The sequence below is a fragment of the Sciurus vulgaris genome (assembly GCF_902686455.1).
Source record: "Sciurus vulgaris genome assembly, chromosome: 3".
Lineage (NCBI taxonomy): Eukaryota > Metazoa > Chordata > Mammalia > Rodentia > Sciuridae > Sciurus > Sciurus vulgaris.
The window spans coordinates 166,901,507-166,920,158 of NC_136463.1; the positions used below are offsets into that span (position 1 = coordinate 166,901,507).

An 18,652-nucleotide genomic window follows, 5' to 3' on the forward strand; every position below is an offset into this window, starting at 1 on the left:
TTATGTTCCTTTCATAACCAATTTCAATAAAAGATATAAATGTCCCAAAGCTAAATCCATACTTACGACCGAGCAATGGCTAGTTGAGGATGATACATTCTTCTCTGGTAGCAGCAATAATGATTTCATATTTTCATTGTCTGTATAATCCACAGGCCGCAGACCAAATATGTTACTAGTAAAATAAATGCAGATGGGTCTAAGTAAATAAAATGTGTGACTTGATTCTTAACATAATGGATGTACTGGTAGAACAATTTTTTCAATATCCTTAATGATACACAATTTTAATGAAAATAAATGACTCAGAATTCACATTAGGCATAAGGATTTAGTATCAAAAGCTGCTGAGTTCAATGGAAAAGATGTGAAATTTCAATCTGACACCAAATCATTATAAGGAGAATTTTTAATTGAATATATTTTAACTCACATTTGAATGTTTTTACAACTGTTTTTCTGTATTTGTATTCATAGTTTAAAAGTTGATTTCCTAATCATTAATCAATAAGGGTAAGATGCTTTCACATGCAAATATACATCATTTACTATAGCTATAATAGGCTCTATAGTTTGTATAAACAAATACAAAATTAGATAAATTCACAAGATAGGCATTTAGATCCATTAGAAGAAAAACTATGCTGCATGACAAAAAAATTTAATAAAGCAGTAAACATGACACTTTAAAAATTAATTTTAATATGAATATATACTCTAATCTATAACAATCACAGTCATCACAGAACAAACCATTATGATTCACAGAGCAATTTGATGTAGACCTTTCAGCATGCACTGACTCACAAGTTACAGTGTTACACTGAAGAGACTTTATATCTCAGTATGAGCCCATTGTTTTATAGATAAGAAAATAGAGAAGAACAGGTTCCAATGACTTGACTAAGGTAACATACTCTTGTTCTTTCCAGTAATATTCCATACTGCCCAGCCTCAGTCTCTCAATGATAAATAATTTGGGGCTGGGTCTCAGTGGTAGAGCACTTGCCTGGTATGCATGAGGCACTGGGTTTGATCCTCAGTACTGCATATAAATAAATGAATAAAATAAAGGTCCATCAACATCTAAAATTATGTATTAAAAAAAGGAAATAAATAATTTGTTACAACTGTAGGATTCTTAGCTATTCCACTTCCTTACACATGGTCTTTGTAATCAGCTTGGAAAATACTCGTGCATTCAACAACTTTTTTTTTTTTTAAATGTACCAAGAACTCTTCTAAGTTCTAAAAAACCAATGAGATAAAAGGCAATCCTATCTCTATACAGATTCATGGGCAAAGCAGAGAGAAGCAAACAGGAAGGACTCTGAAGTGTGGTGAAGGTTCCCAGGCCCAGAAAGGGAATGAAGAGAAGGTAGAATAAGAATAGAGAGAAAAGAGTGTGTGAAGGTCTTAAGTGAGGTAGCACAGCAAATCAGAAACACAGAACATAGGAAAAGAGAAAATGAAGAGGGTAAGCGTGTACCACAGGGAATGGGGTGATAGGTAAGGGGGTGTTCTGGAATGTAAGCTGTGGCCAGATTATGTAAGAACAAAGAGGTGGTGTTCAAGAACTGGACTTCCTCCTCAGAAAGTTTCCTAAGTAGCCATAAGCAGAGAGATGGCACCAATAGAGCATGCTGGTTAAGAGCAGGGGTCACAGAACTCGACCGCCTAAACCTTAAGTTCTAGCTATGCACATCAAAAGTTGTGTAACTTTGGACAATTCACTTGACCTCTTGTGCCTCTGCTTCCTCATCTTAAAATGGAGATAACACTATAGACTATCTTCTAAAATTACAAGGATGAAATGAGTTAATACATCAAAAACACTTAAATCAGTGCCTCACAGACGTACATGTCAGGAACTGCCTTAACAATGACAGATTGCATTTTTAGAAGACAGATAAAAAAGGAAAGTAAGGGAACATAGTTATATCTGGAATGTATCATTTCCCCCAATTGTATGACATACATCATGCAGGCTTATAATGATAATTTGAATGTCTGGTAAGGGAAAAGTATAGAAGCATGTTTTCTGAATATTACAGTGAAAATAAATTTCCATTTTGTTTGGTACAATCTAAAGATAAAGAGTGTAAGGAAGTAACTGAAAATCCTTTTCCTAACAGAATTTTTCTGATCATCAAGACCAATGAAAAGGAAGTATTATGAAAGGGTTAAGCTGAGGTGTTTAATGTTTCAACTTCACCCCAAGGGTAAAGTTCACAATGCAGTAAAATCCTTTAATGTCCTTTTCCCTACAGGAACAACACAGTAGTCATTGCCTGCAACTGTGCACTAAGTGAGAAACCCCACTAGTAAAAAGGAAGAAATACAAATTTGAATTTATCCTCAAACATTCAGATCATCCAATCAGCAAAAGCAAATACAAAAAGGGCATTTTTACTAATGCTAAACCTGTCACCCACGACAGGAAGCCAACAGTCCATGAATGAAATCCTTTATGAGTAATTACAAAATTGCAATATATTTAGATTTTCAAGTCATTTTGCTTGCTGTGAGCAGAAAAAAATGTACAATCATTGAAAAAAGTTAACATTTTTTTAAAGCTGTAAAACAATAATTATCCTTGTTGTAGGTGATTCACTTTTTAAAGAATTAACTAGGGCAGGGAGACAATTAATAGGTCCAATGATCCATATAATATTTTCTAGTTAAGAATGCAATGTCCTGCCAGGGAAAGTCTGTTAATAGCAGACTAAACACCAACTCCTAAATCCTACATAGCTGTTATTTAAAAAAAAAAAAGAATAAAATAGAAGCATTTGAGATGTACAGAAAGAAGTGGGGAAGATGGACAGTCAATGAGGTTTTGAACAGCTATCAATACAAAAATTCCCAGATAACAAATACTATAAAAGATATAAACTTCTTTCTCGATATCTCAGATAAAAATAGAAATATCTCAGATAAAAATAGAACTAATCTTTCCTCTTGGGCAATGAATTCTTAGTTCAGAAAGGTAAATTACTTAAGCGAAAAACAAGTAAATTCACGTTTAAATGAATTAACACTATTTAAGTGTAAAACACCATCTTTAAAAAGTTTACATAAAGCTCAAAATACATTATAAGCTAGTAAAACCTGACTTCACAGTAAGATATGAAAATATTTAAAATAATTCAAAACAAAAGATAAAATCTGAAATAGAGACATAACTTTCTATTGCATTGTCATTCCCTCCATAATGGCTTGGGGTCCCAAAACATTGCAATAGGAAAATTCATAGTCACAGCATAGCCTCTATGGGAAAAAATAGGGTTAGGAAGACATCACTGATGAACCTATAAATTAAATAATGAAGATGACAAATAAAGAGTATCAATAATATTTTAAATTTGTGCTATATGTGGTTAATTCTTGGCTCTAGTGCCTTATAAGATTTCAAGATTTCCTTCTTCCCACACTCAAGAAGTTTTTTAATTCAGTCGGATTTGCAGGGATAATATTCCATTCTTTCTTTTTCTATATATGGTCTTCCATAAACATTCAATTACCTAAATATATTACTGAGCTGTTGACTCTCCCTACTTTCTGGGCTACAAAAAGGCTATCTTTACATTTTATAAATCACTACTGAAAAGATAGTTCTTAAACACTGTGTCTAATATTTAAGGTCTTGTGGTCTTGGTATCATTCATTACAGTCTAATAATAGAACATTAAAACTTGCTACTCTGGCTCCCTCAGATCTCTTCTACAAGCTTTTCTCTCTCCTAAAGACATCTAAAATAACTCTGAGGCTGGACTTTGTCTCCCCTGCCCTCCTCTCTCCCAGAACTATATTACAAAAATTTTTCTTCTCTACTCCTTCTATAGTTTGCTTCACCCCTAACTGGAATAATTCAAACTAAAATTCTTACAGCAGCAGAAAAGTTGTAAAGTTCAATGAAAATACAGATATGCACTATATAATGCCATTTTGGTCAACACCAGACCACATATATATCACTGGTCCTATGAGATTATACTGCCTAATGATGTCACAGCCATCTTAGTTTATGTAGGACAGGATGTTCACACAACAATGAAATCACCTTACGAGGTCATTTCTCAGAATGTATTAGAATGTAAAGGAAGACTATGTAATGGATACTGAATAAGAATTTGCACTTGGTATGAGGATCCGGACTGTTTTTCAACATGCTTTCAGCAGGAACTCTATAAACTATCACTTCCTTATACATACAGTTAATGAAAATCAACAAATACTTTAGTTTTAGCTGCAGGGTCCTGAAATATGTGAAAACAGATAATTTTCTTTTTTTTTAAGCATTCAGTACACAAAAAACTACCATAACATCTGATTAAAAAATACATAAAGAAGACTTCAAGTTTTATGGGTTTGTGGTATCAATAATAAATATGTGGGGAAAAAAAACAGGGACAATATTTCCTCACAGACCCCCATCTCATTGGTGTGTTCAATGCTAAGCATCAGTTCAGTAGTCTTCTTGGGCATCCTCCTGAAAAATCACAGCCTGAGATAAAACTGCAAAACAGGCAGTTTGTTTTTATAGTCTCACAGGGACTATGTAAGCATAAACTTAGTGGGATAAAAAAAAGTCCATCTTCTCTTTAGTGCCTGATTCTTCTATTAGTTAATTAGTATTTCAGAGTGATATCACTAGTAACAAAATTGAAGATCTTTAAAAATTATATAATATGTAAGTTATCAAAATAGATAATATTGTGCCACCTCAGGGTACAAGCTGATTTCTGCAAGATACTCTCTCTATTCATGATTCAGAAGAAAAAAGGACTGAAAGCATTTTGATTACTTTTAAAAAGTTACAAGTATAATTTTGATACCAAAATCTGAAGGCAAAACATTAAAAAATCACAAATCATTGTAACTTATAATTATGCAAAAATCCTAGCGAACTGACATAAATATTTGTTTGAAGAAGTTGTGTGCCATGGCATATGCCTATAATCCCAGCTACGCATGAAGCTAGGTAGAAGGGTTGAGCCTAAGAGTTTAAAGCCAGCCTGGGCAACATAATGAGACCCTGTCTCAAAAAAGAAAAAAAAAGAACTAGAATAGTAATGATGATAATAATAATAACAATACACTACACCAAGTTTATCTTCAGAATTCAAGAATGGTTCAACATTAAACACAAGACGGGTCTCATGTTTTTGTGAAATCAACATGCAGAAAATACAGGATCATTTCATAAAATATGAAAGCCATTTAATAACTTAAAATAGTCTTGTTAAAATAACAGTAAAACAACTAGAATGAAACTGCCACAGAACAACAAAGAATATAATATTTATAATATCAATGTCAAAATTGATTGTAAACTTAGAATTTACAAAAAGGACAAAGCAAATAAGCTATCACCATTATTTTACCATAATTCTCCCCCCATATTTTGACAATTGCAGTAAGAAATGAAAATTAATAAATCATGATGATATCCTTAACACAGGACAGCAAGGTGTTGGCTGGATAGAAAAGAAAGGGACTAAAATCAACAGTTTTTCTATATATCAAGAATAAGTTATATTTATTAATAAAGCATCCAATTAACTAGGGCATGAAAAGAACCAAATACCCAGAATAACCCCAATAAATAGCTGTTGCCCCTTCTGGTTACTGAGAAGAGTTCAAGAGTAAAAAAAAGATATAAGAAGTAGAGAAAAGAAAAGAAAACTTAAGGTTAAGAATTATATGGTTATTTTAATTGATGCAGAGAAAGTGTTCATGCTCAAAACACTAGAAAAAACAGTAAAGGCTATTTATGCTAAGCCCACAACCAACATCATTCTTAATGGAGAAAAAGTGAAAGCATTCCCTTTAAAAACTAGAACAAGGCAGGGATGCCCTCTTTCACCACTTCTATTCAACATCATCCTTGAAATACTAGCCAGAGCAATTAGACAGACCAAAGAAATTAAAGGAAATAGGATATTAAAGGGAATAGGAAAAGAGGAACTCAAGCTGTCACTATTTGCTGATGACATGATTCTGTATTTAGAAGATCCAAAAACCTCCACCAGAAAACTTCTAGACCTCATAAATGAATTCAGCAAAATAGCAGGATATAAAATCAACATGCATAAATCTAAAGCATTTTTATACATAAGCGATGAAACATTTGAAAGGGAAATGAGGAAAACAACACCATTCACAATAGCCTCAAAAAAAAAAAAAAAAAAAAAGTGGGAATCGATCTAACAAAAGAGGTTGAAAGATCTCTACATGGAAAACTATAGAACATTAAAGAAAGAAATTGAAGAAGACTTTAGAAGATGGAAAGATCTCCCATCTTCTTGGATGGGCAGAATTAATATTGTGAAAATGGCCATTCTACCAAGCCACTATTGGGCTGTGGAGATAGCTCAGTCGGTAGAGTGCTTGTTTTGCAAGCACAAGGCCCTGGGTTCGATCCCCAGCACTGCAAAAAGAAAAAAAAAAAAAAAAAAAAAAAATATATATATATACACACACACACATACACACCAAGGAACTATACAGATTGCAATTCCAACTAAAATCCCAATGACATTCCTTATTGAAATAGAGAAAACAATCATGATCTTCATCTGGAAGAATAAGAGACCTCGAATACTCAAAACGATCCTAAGCAAGAAAAGTGAAGCAGGAGGTATCACAATACCAGACCTTAAACTCTACTATAAAGCAAGAGTAACAAAAACAGCATGGTATTGGCACCAAAATAGACAGGTAGACCAATGGTACAGGATAGAAGACACGGAGACATACCCACATAAGTATAGTTATCTCATACTAGACAAAGGTGCCAAAAACTTACAATGGAGAAAAGATAGCCTCTTCAACAAATGGTGCTGGCAAAACTGGAATTCCATATGCAGTAAAATGAAATTAAACCCCTATCTCTCACCCTGTACAAAACTCAACTCAAAATGGATCAAAGATCTAGGAGTTGGACCTGAGACCTTTCATCAAACAGAAGAAAAACTAGGCCTGAATCTCCATCATGTTGGCTTAGGACCAGATTTCCTTAACAAAACCCCCATAGCACAAGAAATAAAAGCAAGAATCAATAAATGGGATAGATTCAAACTAAAAAGATTTTTCTCAGAACAGGAAACAATCCATAATGTGAAAAGAGAACCTACAGAGTGGGAGAAAATCTTTTCCACACACACTTCAGACAGCACTAATCTCCAAAGTTTATAAAGAACTTAAAAAACTTTACACCAAAAATACAAAGTACTAAATCAACAAATGGGCTAAGGAAATGGGCAGACACTTCACAGAAGAAGATACATAGGTGATCAACAAATAAATGAAAAAGTGCTCATCATTCCTGGTAATTAGAGAAATGCAAATTAAAACCACCCTAAGATTTCATCTAACTCCAATTAGAATGGCTATTATCAAGAACACAAGTAGTAGTGTAAGTCTTGGAGTGGATGTGGGGAGAAAGGCACATTCATACATTGCTGGTGGAGTTCCAAATTGGTGCAATCACTCTGGAAAGCAGGGTGGAGATTCCTCAGAAAACTTCCAATGGACCCACCATTTGACCCAACTATCCCACTCTTTAGTTCATACCCAAAGGACTTAAAGTCAACATACTACAGTGATGCAGCCACATCAATGTTCATAGCAGCTCAATTCATAATAGCTAGATTGTGGAACCAAGCAAGATGTCCTTCAACTGACAAATGGAAAAAGAAACAGTATTACCCTATGTATATGTATGATTACATGAATGGTGTGAATCTACATCGTGTACAACCATAGAAATGAAAAGTTGTACCCCATTTGTGTACAATGAATCAAAATGCAGTCTGTAAAAATAAAGATTTTAATAAAAAAAAATCATGTGTGGAACCAAGATCAAACAGGCACTTTATAATAAAAAATAAAATAGTTGACATTGGCCACAGTTAGAAACCCAGAGACAAAAGACACTGCATTGAAGATTCGATGGTGCTGGGGTGAATTGTGAATTTCATCTGACTCTCAAGAGAAACAGTCTGGCCCCTCCTGGGGAAGCAGAGTTAGGTTCCAAGAAAGCACTAATCGGCTTAGGATGTCTCTAAACCCTTTCCCTGAGTCAGAGCTTCTCTCTATTCCTCTAGTGCTTTGCCTAAGAACCTTCCCTGTCTCATTTTTCAACCAAGCACCAAGTTCAGTAAAAACTATTTCAGATTTCAATCTATGTGTTTCAGACCAATATCAAATCCAGAAGAATATCAGCTCCATTCTGAGCCATGAGGAGGTATTTTAAACATCAGAGGGAAAAGAAATAAGAAAAAAATGAGACTCAGAAGAAATGAGAAGGAGCAGACAGAAGGGGAGAAAATGGAAGAATTAACTAGGATGACTATTTTCCCACTTAGTATAGCTGCACTAAGTGTAGCAGGACCAAAGGAAAAAAGGTCCTATTTAAAAATGGGCAGCATTCCACATTCCCAGAGGATCACCAAGGAATGATCTTTTTAATTTTTTTTCTTTTTCTTTTGTACTAGAGATTGAACCTAGGGATGCTTTACCCAGCCCTTTTTATTTTCTTTGAGACAGTATCTCACTAAGCTACTTAAGGTCTCGCTAAATTACGGAGGTTGGCTTTGAACTTGAAATCCTCCTGCATCAGCCTCCTGAGTCACTGGGATTACACACATGCACTGCTGTGCCCAGCAAAAAGTGTATTTTGTTGAAAAGAAAGGCAATGAAATGGGCTCTGTTATGCAGCGGTTGGTCCCCAGGCCAAGCTCAGAAGCAGGAAGTTTGGAAAAGAAGCATGGAACCAGTCTATATAATGACCTCAGAGGTTATCTATAATCAGGCCAGGGAAACACATGCACATTTGTTCGTTTGATGCAAATTTCCTTAAAGAAAATAAAAAGAAAGAAAGAAAAACACGCTTGCCAATTAAGAATCCAGAGTCTGAGACAGTGATGGCTGAAAGGAAGCAAGAGTTTTAGGCAAAACAAGCAGAGTGGTGACTCCCACCATCTCCATGTCTCAATGTCCCTTTCCCATGGATTCCTTAGAAAATGGAGAAAAGGACAAGAATAAGTTTCCTCTACACTCAGGAGGACAGTCTTTATAACACTGGCAAATGGAAAGGGGGATAAAATGGCCTTAAAAGTGCTGATACTATAAGAATTAACTTGGGTAGTCACAATCCTGAAAAGGTAACATACCATGGATGCCAACAGGGCAAGAGACAAAGAATTCTGCCCAGGGAGCACATGACATTTATTCAAACAATAGTAACTAGTTCCTTTACCATTAAAAAAAAGGTATTGCTTATAGAAACTTGATTTTAGACATACTTGTCATGCTTATAGTGAAGATGGTAGCAAAAGGAGGCAATTTTTATTCTCATCTCATCTGATTTTTTATCAAAAGAGAAGAAAAAGTATACCACATCTTAATGACTCTCTCCACACATAAATGTGGGTACAGACTACATTTGGCACTTGGTAGAGCCTGGGAAGGCAGACATGATCCCTGATCTATAAAGCATACAATCTAAAAAGAAGATAATATAAAGTAAATATACCAGCACCTAAACTCTGACCAGGGAACTACTATAAACAAAAACAAGGAATCAAGAAAAGCAACTGAAAGGAAGCAGTATCTAAGATGAAACTCAAAGAATGAGAAACTAACTACAAAAATGAAAATTCCAGAGCAGAAGCTGAAAACATATATAAAAGCTTTTACAATAGTCTGGCACAGTTTAAGTACATAAAGATTCAGAAAGGCTACAACAAAAAATACTTATAGGGCTGGGGTTGTGGCTCAGCGGTAGAACACTTGCCTAACGTGTGAGGCACTGGGTTTGAGTCTCAACACCGCATATAGATAAATTAAGGTCAATCAACAACTAAAAATAAAAAAATTTAAATGCTTATAGGAAAGCAGGATGGGAGGAACAGTGGTAAGAGAGACAATGCTGGAGAGTAAGTAGTGCCAGACCACCTAGGGTCTTATAAACCATATTTTGGAGTTTAAAGTTTATTTTAAAAACATCATGAAGGAGGCAGTGAAGAGTTTTAAGTAAATACCTGATCTGGCTGAACTTGTATTTTTTGAAAGCACTCAGGCTGAGGAATGGGTAATGAATTAAAGAAAAGCAATCTGAAAAGGAGGAGGCCAGCAGGACACTGGTAAAACCAATTAGGTGAACAAGAACTACTATCAAACAAAAAGCAAAAAACCACAGGGAGAGTATTTCAGTATGATAATCAATAGTTTACAAAAGAAAATATAACAGAGACCACACTACTGTGCCCAGGGATTACATTTACATCTTCATCTGACCGCTATCTTTTATCCAATATCAATCCCATCCTCTTTTGTTGAATAAACCCTACTTCCTAAGTGCCCTATCTGTATCAACTACCTTCCCAACAGTGGAGTCACTTTGCACATGTATTTAAATTAATTAAAAATTAAAGACATTTTAAAATACAGTTTCTTGGTAGCAATAGCTAATTTTCAAGTTCCATTTTCAGTAGTTATTGGCCACTGAATGTTCAGCATTGACATAAACATTTCCATCACCACAGAAAGGTCTACTGGGCACTGCTTGGCTACATGTATACCTAAGTCTGCCACTTCACTTCAGCATATTTAAAACAGGCGCTTGTTGTCTCTGAGAAGACACCTATGAAGGCAGGCTCGCTCACTGTCTCATACTCATTTCTTGTATATTAATAAGTCCTCACACTGCAGTGAAGAATCATGGTGTACAATCCACAAAGACAGGCTCTGTGTTTTGGCTCATTAATTCTCACTATGCTTTGAAGAAATAGAAAAGCAGCAGGCATCACCCATGTTTTATAGGTGAGGACACCAAGGCACAGAAATTAACCTGCCTAAGGCTATAAAGTCAATAATGGAGTCACAAATAAAAGTTGGATTCCCTAACACCCTGACCAGTGCTCCATTCATTAAAGTAGTCATGGCTGATTTAAGAACCCCAGGATGGAAACAATTCAGTTTCACCTGACCCAAGAAACCATTTGCTTTATCAAATGGCTTGCTACACCCATGGGAGGGTCACATCTGTTAGGTCCTTATATAGACACAGATATCTCTGTGTTAGATTCATGTACACACACACACATACACACACACACACACACAGAGAAAAATAAAAAATACATATATGTATGCCCCAACCCCCAACTATCTTATGACTTGTGAAGAGAAATAAAGGCAATTAGACACACTTACTGAAACTAAAAGCACCAAGGTATGGTACATTCTTGCATTATTATTTTGTTTTTCAATTATGTTAAATTGTTACCTATAAAAAATTACAACCTTGAAGCTCTGCATTTTCCAATTCTTATTTTCCTCTGTAAACAGGGTATGCCTGACTTTTGTGTGCTCTTTCAAAACCTATATAAGCAACTGGGGCACAGAGAGGCAATTCTGGCATTTTCATTTCAACTACCTAATTAACTGAAAAGAGTAAAATAATATATAGGGAGACATGAGCCAAGTTACAGATTAAAGATATAAAATCTACATACGGCATTTGCTTGTGATACTCTTGACAATAGCAATTTTAAAATGCAGCCGCCAGCATTCACTAATGTGCCTCTGTGCCCTGACACTGCAAAACAATTTACTCAGAGCCTCATTTGAATAATGTGAAAAATCTAGGAAATAACTCAACTCAACTGCACTTGCCTAATATCTGAAATCTTATATATTTTAACTGTTGTTATACTAAATATGCAGAAAAGGCACAAAGAAATGTAGTACTTAAACTAATTCTAAAGAATCTTGATAGCATAAATATAATTAAGTCTATAACTTTTTATAAATAAGCATGAATCAATCTACAGAATACAAACACTAAGGGAATTTTTCCATAAAATAAAGTTTCCAAAATGGATTTGACAACTGTTTCTAAAAAAATAGAGCAAATCTCCAATATGTAAGCATCATTAAAAAAAAAAAAAAAAAATGCTGATTTGAAATATGGAACGTAATGGTCACATTTAACTCTAGTTATGGAAAAGAAAGGAAAACATCAACTTGGGTAGAACAGTCTTTGCTTCATCATGTACCCTGATTTGGGAATACAAGACAATTAAAAGCAATATTCAAGAGGACTACTTACACTGCATTCCGGGAAGCTCCACGGGACAGTAACAACCTGACTATATCCATGTGCCCATTTCTGGCAGCATCATGAAGTGGCGAGTCATTCTGGTAGCCAGTGGTGTTCACCAATGCCTTATGCTGGAGCAGCAATTCCACTACCTTCAGGTGCCCATGATTGCAGGCTTCATGCTAATTCAGTTAAAAAAGAAAAGTAAAGGATAATATAATAATGCCACACTTTAGAGAAATAAATGGGAACCTCAGTCAGTAAATTTATCCTTACCTAAATACTCATACAGACGAAAGGGTTGATGAAGACACTATGAATGAATCATCTTTGTGGTAAGATATATGGTAATTTAAATCTGTGCTATTTAGGTGAAAAGAAGAGCCTTGGGTAAAGCACTCTTCTTTGTTGTTGTTTTAAAGAAAATGAAGCTTTAAACCAACCAGTCCTCCTAAATTGTTCCACAATACTTTTAAAACACTAAGGAAAAAAGACCTGGTATTTAACAACCAGACCATGTATAAAGGCTGAAATTCTCTAAGGCTGAAGAAAATGTACCATATCAGGTCAACACTAAATGGTGGGCCAGCACATGGACAGGAGCACCCAGCAGAGTGAACGGCCTAAGAGTTATTTACAAGACAAGTTCTCTGTTGAAGCTAGGTTGTTGGATGGCTGGTGTTAGTGATAACAGAACTAACACACAATAGGCATTTGAAACAGCTTACTAAATAAATAACAGAACTGGTAATAATGGAATATTCAAAGATGTATTACATGCAAATCTTTCCTTATGTCTAATGAGCTGCCAATAATGTCACTGTATTGTATTCTCATAAATCTCTGGTATACTGTGTTTCCTTTAGCACATGTCAATTCAGAATAGGCAACATCACATTCAACATGTCTAAGTCTATATCTAGGAGAAAGGAACTCAAACTAGGCATCAGATCCTTGAAATTACTCACTGACCTTTACTACAATTTGCCTTAGTGGTATTAAAAAAATAATAATAATAATAACTTTTGTTTAAAAAGTTTAACCAGCGTTTAGAATCTAAACAATAAAGTGATCCACACTAAACCCTCCCAGCTTAAGAATTTGCCAAGGAAAAGTCATAAACCTTTCAACCTTTTTTGCACCTAGCCAAATAAGAGCCTCCTAATTTCTCCTTAACTTCTTATTTACAGGATAAAGGCAGGCACTCATTTGCTGACACTTTATACTTACATTCAAACATCATGCTTTTGTCTTAATGTAATTAACCCATGTAGCACTTGTTTCTAAGTATTTTTATCATTTTTTCCAAAGTATTCTTCACATTGCATTTATGTTAATAATAAGCAAAGATGTAAGATACTTAATTAACATAAACAAAGCTTTCTCTGCTGCCTCTATTTGCAACTGGACAGGGTATAAGTGAGGTTAAGATAGATCCTAAGTAAGAGGCACTCCCCTGTGACCACATTCCACACTCAGTCCTTCTCATTTCTCTTTGTTCCTCAAAATTAGGTTCCATTGACATGCCAGGTGGTAGAATGAAACTTGATGTTCATTAACTCTATACATTAGTTAAATTCAGCAATGTAGTTTAACTGAATTCCTAAATCTAAACGTAGTCAAAAGGCAGCCAATTTCTTGCCTGTCACAATTGAAAAGTTAGATGGAAAATAATTACTCTCTTATACTTGGTGAAAACATAAATTCTTCAGTCTAAAACAAGAGGGTATAGGTGGCAGAGGATGATATATGGACAACATATAACTACAAACTTTAAGAACTATAAACAGAGAGAAGGAGAATAAAAAACAAGTAGATACCCAGCACCACAAACAAAACAAAAACTACCAATGGTGTCCATCCAGCATGGTCTTTAACATTCGGGTCACTTCCATTTTGCAAGAGGTATTCAACAGAAGGGACGTCACCCTAGTAGAACAATGAAAAATAAAAAGACATTAAAAAAATATCAAGAAATGAGGATGCAGCTCAGTGGTGCAGTGACTGCCAAGCATTCAGGAGGCCTTGGGTTCAATTTTCCAGTATTGCTAGGGGCAGGGGGAGGTATGAAGAACATAAGGAAGATACTTAGTTTTTTTTTTTTTTTTTTTTTTAAAGATTCTGTCTTCTTCAAGAAAAAGTTAAGCTTAAATCTTTTCTCTAATATCTACTGCTCAAGAGCTAAGAAATATTAAGCTATGCATGTATGAATAGTCACAAGATATTGCATCATACTGTCTGTCCTTGAGTATGCAGTACAAAATCTTTATTAGCAACCCATGTTCAATATTCATCTCAAGATACTAAATAAATAACCCTGGCCAAAGATCTTTTGATCATAATCAAGTTTTTAAAGCTGTCATTTCACTTGTGCAAAAGTCCTTTTTGAGCATACATGAAAATGATTTGAGTATTATTTAAAATAAACACTATTTGTGGCCAAGAAAACTGAGTGAAACCAATGTTAAACTGCCAAAATCCATTACTTTATTGGCACTTATTCTATTTATTCTAACACATTAATTTAGTTTATATTCACCTTATTTGCTTAAAAGTATTTTCATGGCAGAAGAGGTAGCTGTTTAAAATGGCAGAAAAGGGATTGGGAGAACACATTCAAAACAATACATGAAATAAACATCCAATCTTTATCCCCCAGTTCAAGACTAAAATCATCCCATTATCAATTAACTGAATTACAGAAAATAACTTATGACAAATCTATGATATTCCTTACAAAATCTTTCCTACCAGACAAAAGGTTTTTAATCTTTCTCTTCTCTATTTCAACACTCTGGAAATATATGCAATTATTTTATAACATCAGCTCACTGATATAGTGAAGGGAAAAGGAAGAAAGGAATAAATAAGAAAAACACTTTTGTAATCAAAACCTACTTTTAAAGATAAACATGACTGAGAAGAATTAAAATAAGGCACAAGACAAGGAGAACTGAAGGCAGATGATACTAATTCCACCTTCAAGTTATTAAGACACTTTTCATTGTTAAATGATATTAAAATTAAATTTCTATCCAATTTTGAACTTTGTCTTATGTGTTGTGATTTAACTAAATTCTAATATAGGCGAATGGAGCTCAGAAGCTGTCTTTCGAAAGAATAAATGACATAGCTTGGAAATTATGTCTCTGTACTGCCAACCTTCAATGAAAGTGAACCCTGGTAAACAAGTCTGAAGAATTAATCTCAGGGACCACCTTCTGTCACTCTTTTTTTTGAGAGGTGTGGGAGTACTGAAAATTGAACCCTAATCCTAGCCCTCACGCACTCAGCTAAACCAGGCCAAACTCTTATTATTCCTTTTCCCCAAACTGAGATCACAACCCTTAATATAATATGCAAAGATATCTGACATCCATCTTTCAACTTCCTTTTTTTTTTTTCCCCCAATAAAGTATTGGTCAACTCTTAAGCCTTTTTTAAAAATCTCTAGTTGGGAGCTGAGGATGTAGTTTAGTGTAGAATATGTGCCTAGCATGTACAAAACCTTGGCTAGTACTACCAGAAACATCTAACTATAAAATAAAAGATATTGCCTCTTTTTAAAACAATGTCAGGCTTTAGGAAGAAAAATGGCATTTATGCAGTGGGATGAAGATAAATTCTCTTGAAATTACACTATTACAGGTCACTGCAAATATAATTAAATCAGTTCTTTTAGGATTAAGAGAGAAGAGGTATAGTGCCTAAATCCATAAAAAATCACTGATAGAGTTTATTCTGAAGAAAGCTGAATAAATAAAAGTTACATATGATGAAAATAACCTATACAATGTTGTGAATTAGTTTTGTGAAACATTTCCTTAAGTGAGATGAAATCTCCCACACCCAATACTTTTTAAATTTGTGTGTGTGTGTGTGTGTGTGTGTGTGTGTGTGTATGTGTACTTTTTTTTTTTTTTTTTGGTACCAGGATTGAACCCAGGGGCGTTCAACCACTGAACCACATCCTCAGCCCAAGCCCCCTTTATCTTCTAATTTGAGACAGGGTCTCACTAAGCTGCTCAAGGCCTGGGCCTGTGATCCTCCCGAGTCAATGGGATTACAGGCACATGTGTACCACCATGCCCAGCCTAATTAATATTTTTTTAACTGAGACATAAAACATAAAAATTATACTTATTTATGGGGAATGATGTTTTGGTCTATGTATACGTTACATAATGTTTAAATTCAGGTAAACATATCTATCTCCTATCATTTCTTTAACGTGAAAACATTCAAAAAATTTTTCCTACCTTTTTGAAATATATAGCACATATCATCTTCTATAGTCACCCTATTATGCCACAGCACACCATAACTTCTTACTCTTATCTAACTATAATTTAGCCAATACTCTTGAAATGAAAGTTTTCTTCTCTTGGGATGATAATGTAGAAGTCACTAAATCCCCTAAGTATAATTAACATTTGCTTTTTTAAAAATTTATTTCTATTTCCATATTTTGGGCTACTTCTCAAGTAGAGAACCTTTAGAAGGTATCTTATAGTTTTAAAATAAATCCACATGCATCATATTTTTATCCTCCTTAATTAAAACAAAATAACCTTAAAGTTTAATGGGTCTAAAAGTAAGCATTATATATGTTCCAAATTGACTGTCCCAGGTATAATAATAAACATTTTTCCAAAATCCCTTAGATTGCAAATTCTGTATTTCCAGTGTGACATGTATTTAGCAACTTTTGCTCTACACCTAAGTCAGTTCCAATGAATTCAGGAACATCTACCAAGAAATAAATTTGAATTATTTTAAGCAATCCCCTGAACACTGGAGAGATGAACAGCCAGAACCATACACATTGCTTACCTTCAACATGAAAGTATCCATAAATACACACACACACACACCCTCCTAAAAAGTTCCCTTGCTTTGATTCCAAATAGTAATGACAAAAAAAAAAACACTAACTTAAAGAAGTCCAGAAAATATAAACATTAAGTGTTAAGTTATATGGAAAATCAAATAAAATAGAAACAGAGTGAGTCTGGAGAACACAGGAATCTCTTTTAAGTTGCCAGTTACTACTTTCATGTCACCTCCTCACATTATCAAAGGTGTCTTCTATTAACATTTCACTCCCTGAAACATATAACTGATTAGCAAACTGCTTGCTTCTTATACCCAATCTGCTTTCTCCTCCCTAGTACTTAAAAGTTTGTCATATTTTCATCTTTCTACTTTATGTAAATTTAAAGTCATGCACATAAATAAAATTATGATAATTAGATAGGGCCCAAAGTAACTGGATAAGCTTGAACTGATATGAAGTTTCCAAGAAATAAATTAACTTCTGCTTCACATTTCTTTAAATTACTTTCTTCTCTAGAAGAATATTGAGTAAGAAGCACTAGCTCTTATTCCACATAACTTAGAATAATAATTGAGGTTTCCTAAAACCACAGCCAAAAGGAAAAAAAAAAATCATCTAAGCAAAGTATTTACAAAGGCTTATAAGAAATTTTAAATAGATTTGGCATTTTCAAGTAATACTGTAAAGGCTAAAAATAAGGGAATATATGTCCACTGAATTTTTATAATGCTAACTTTTCAATGAAAGGAAAAATTCTTCACATATTCTCACATATTGCAGACATGTACATATTTTAGTAACAATAAATTAACTTTTCAAAAATATAAACAAAATTATTTTTTCATGTTATAAAGGTTAATTCTTCTATAATATCACTAATAAAGATCCTCATAAAAGCAAGGTTAATTCTTCTATAACATCACTAATAAAGATCTTCATAAAAGCAGTAGAGAACATTACAATTAAGTACAATAAAAATTACTTACCCAGAAAATAATACAAAGAGACAAACATCATTACCCTATGTACATGTATGATTACGTAAATGGTGCAACTTTACTTCGTGTACAACCAGAGTTGTACCTCATTTGTGTATAATGAATCAAAATTAAAAAAAAATTAAAAAAAAAAAAAAAGAGTAAGGTAATAAGGTATCCAAACATCCAAACTAAGGAAACAACATAAGCAAAAGTCATGTTCAGGGTATTTATTACAGTTTATTATGTTTGTAATACATAATGCAGCTGAGGAAGTGACTGGATAAAACAACATTTCCTGAAAAGGCAAATAATGAAAGGATATATATATTAGTCAATAAAAAAGCACTTTATATTATAAATAATGGTCATTCCTTGAAGAGTTTAAGTAGGCAAGTAATATGAAAAAGACCAATTGAAGCCCGTATAGGGGATAGATAATGACCAGATCAGAATATTTTAGGTGATGAAGGAGACAAAGCAATCTGGGACAGTTTCTCTATCCCTAGCTTTCCCAGAACTGACCATGACTTAGTGGGTGAGTATTTAGATACCTCTAACCCTTGGAAAATAAGCATCCCACAGATTTTTAACAGATAGTACCCATAAACCCCTGTTACATGCCTGGTATGCCAGCCTTCAGAATCTAGAGTAGCAATTCAAGTCCATTTCTTCTACATGCATTTGTTTTCATTTTAAAATTTCATTTATGCTAAATAAAGACAT

At 34.1% G+C, this 18,652-nt stretch overlaps 1 protein-coding gene across 4 annotated transcripts in view; it reads right to left on the reverse strand.

The window, feature by feature from the left end:
- Positions 1-18,652, reverse strand: part of BARD1 (BRCA1 associated RING domain 1) — an 88,950-nt gene that overhangs the window by 36,258 nt on the left and 34,040 nt on the right. For all 4 annotated transcript variants that reach the window (XR_013762670.1, XM_079132509.1, XM_079132511.1 and 1 more), the window contains 3 exons: positions 13,961-14,041; positions 12,122-12,294; positions 67-175 (listed from right to left, as the gene is read on the reverse strand). Coding sequence is in view for 3 of the 4 variants with exons in the window: in XM_079132509.1 (XP_078988635.1) it covers positions 67-175; positions 12,122-12,294; positions 13,961-14,041 (363 nt within the window). In the remaining variant the exon portion in view is untranslated. The remainder of the gene's footprint in view (positions 1-66; positions 176-12,121; positions 12,295-13,960; positions 14,042-18,652) is intronic.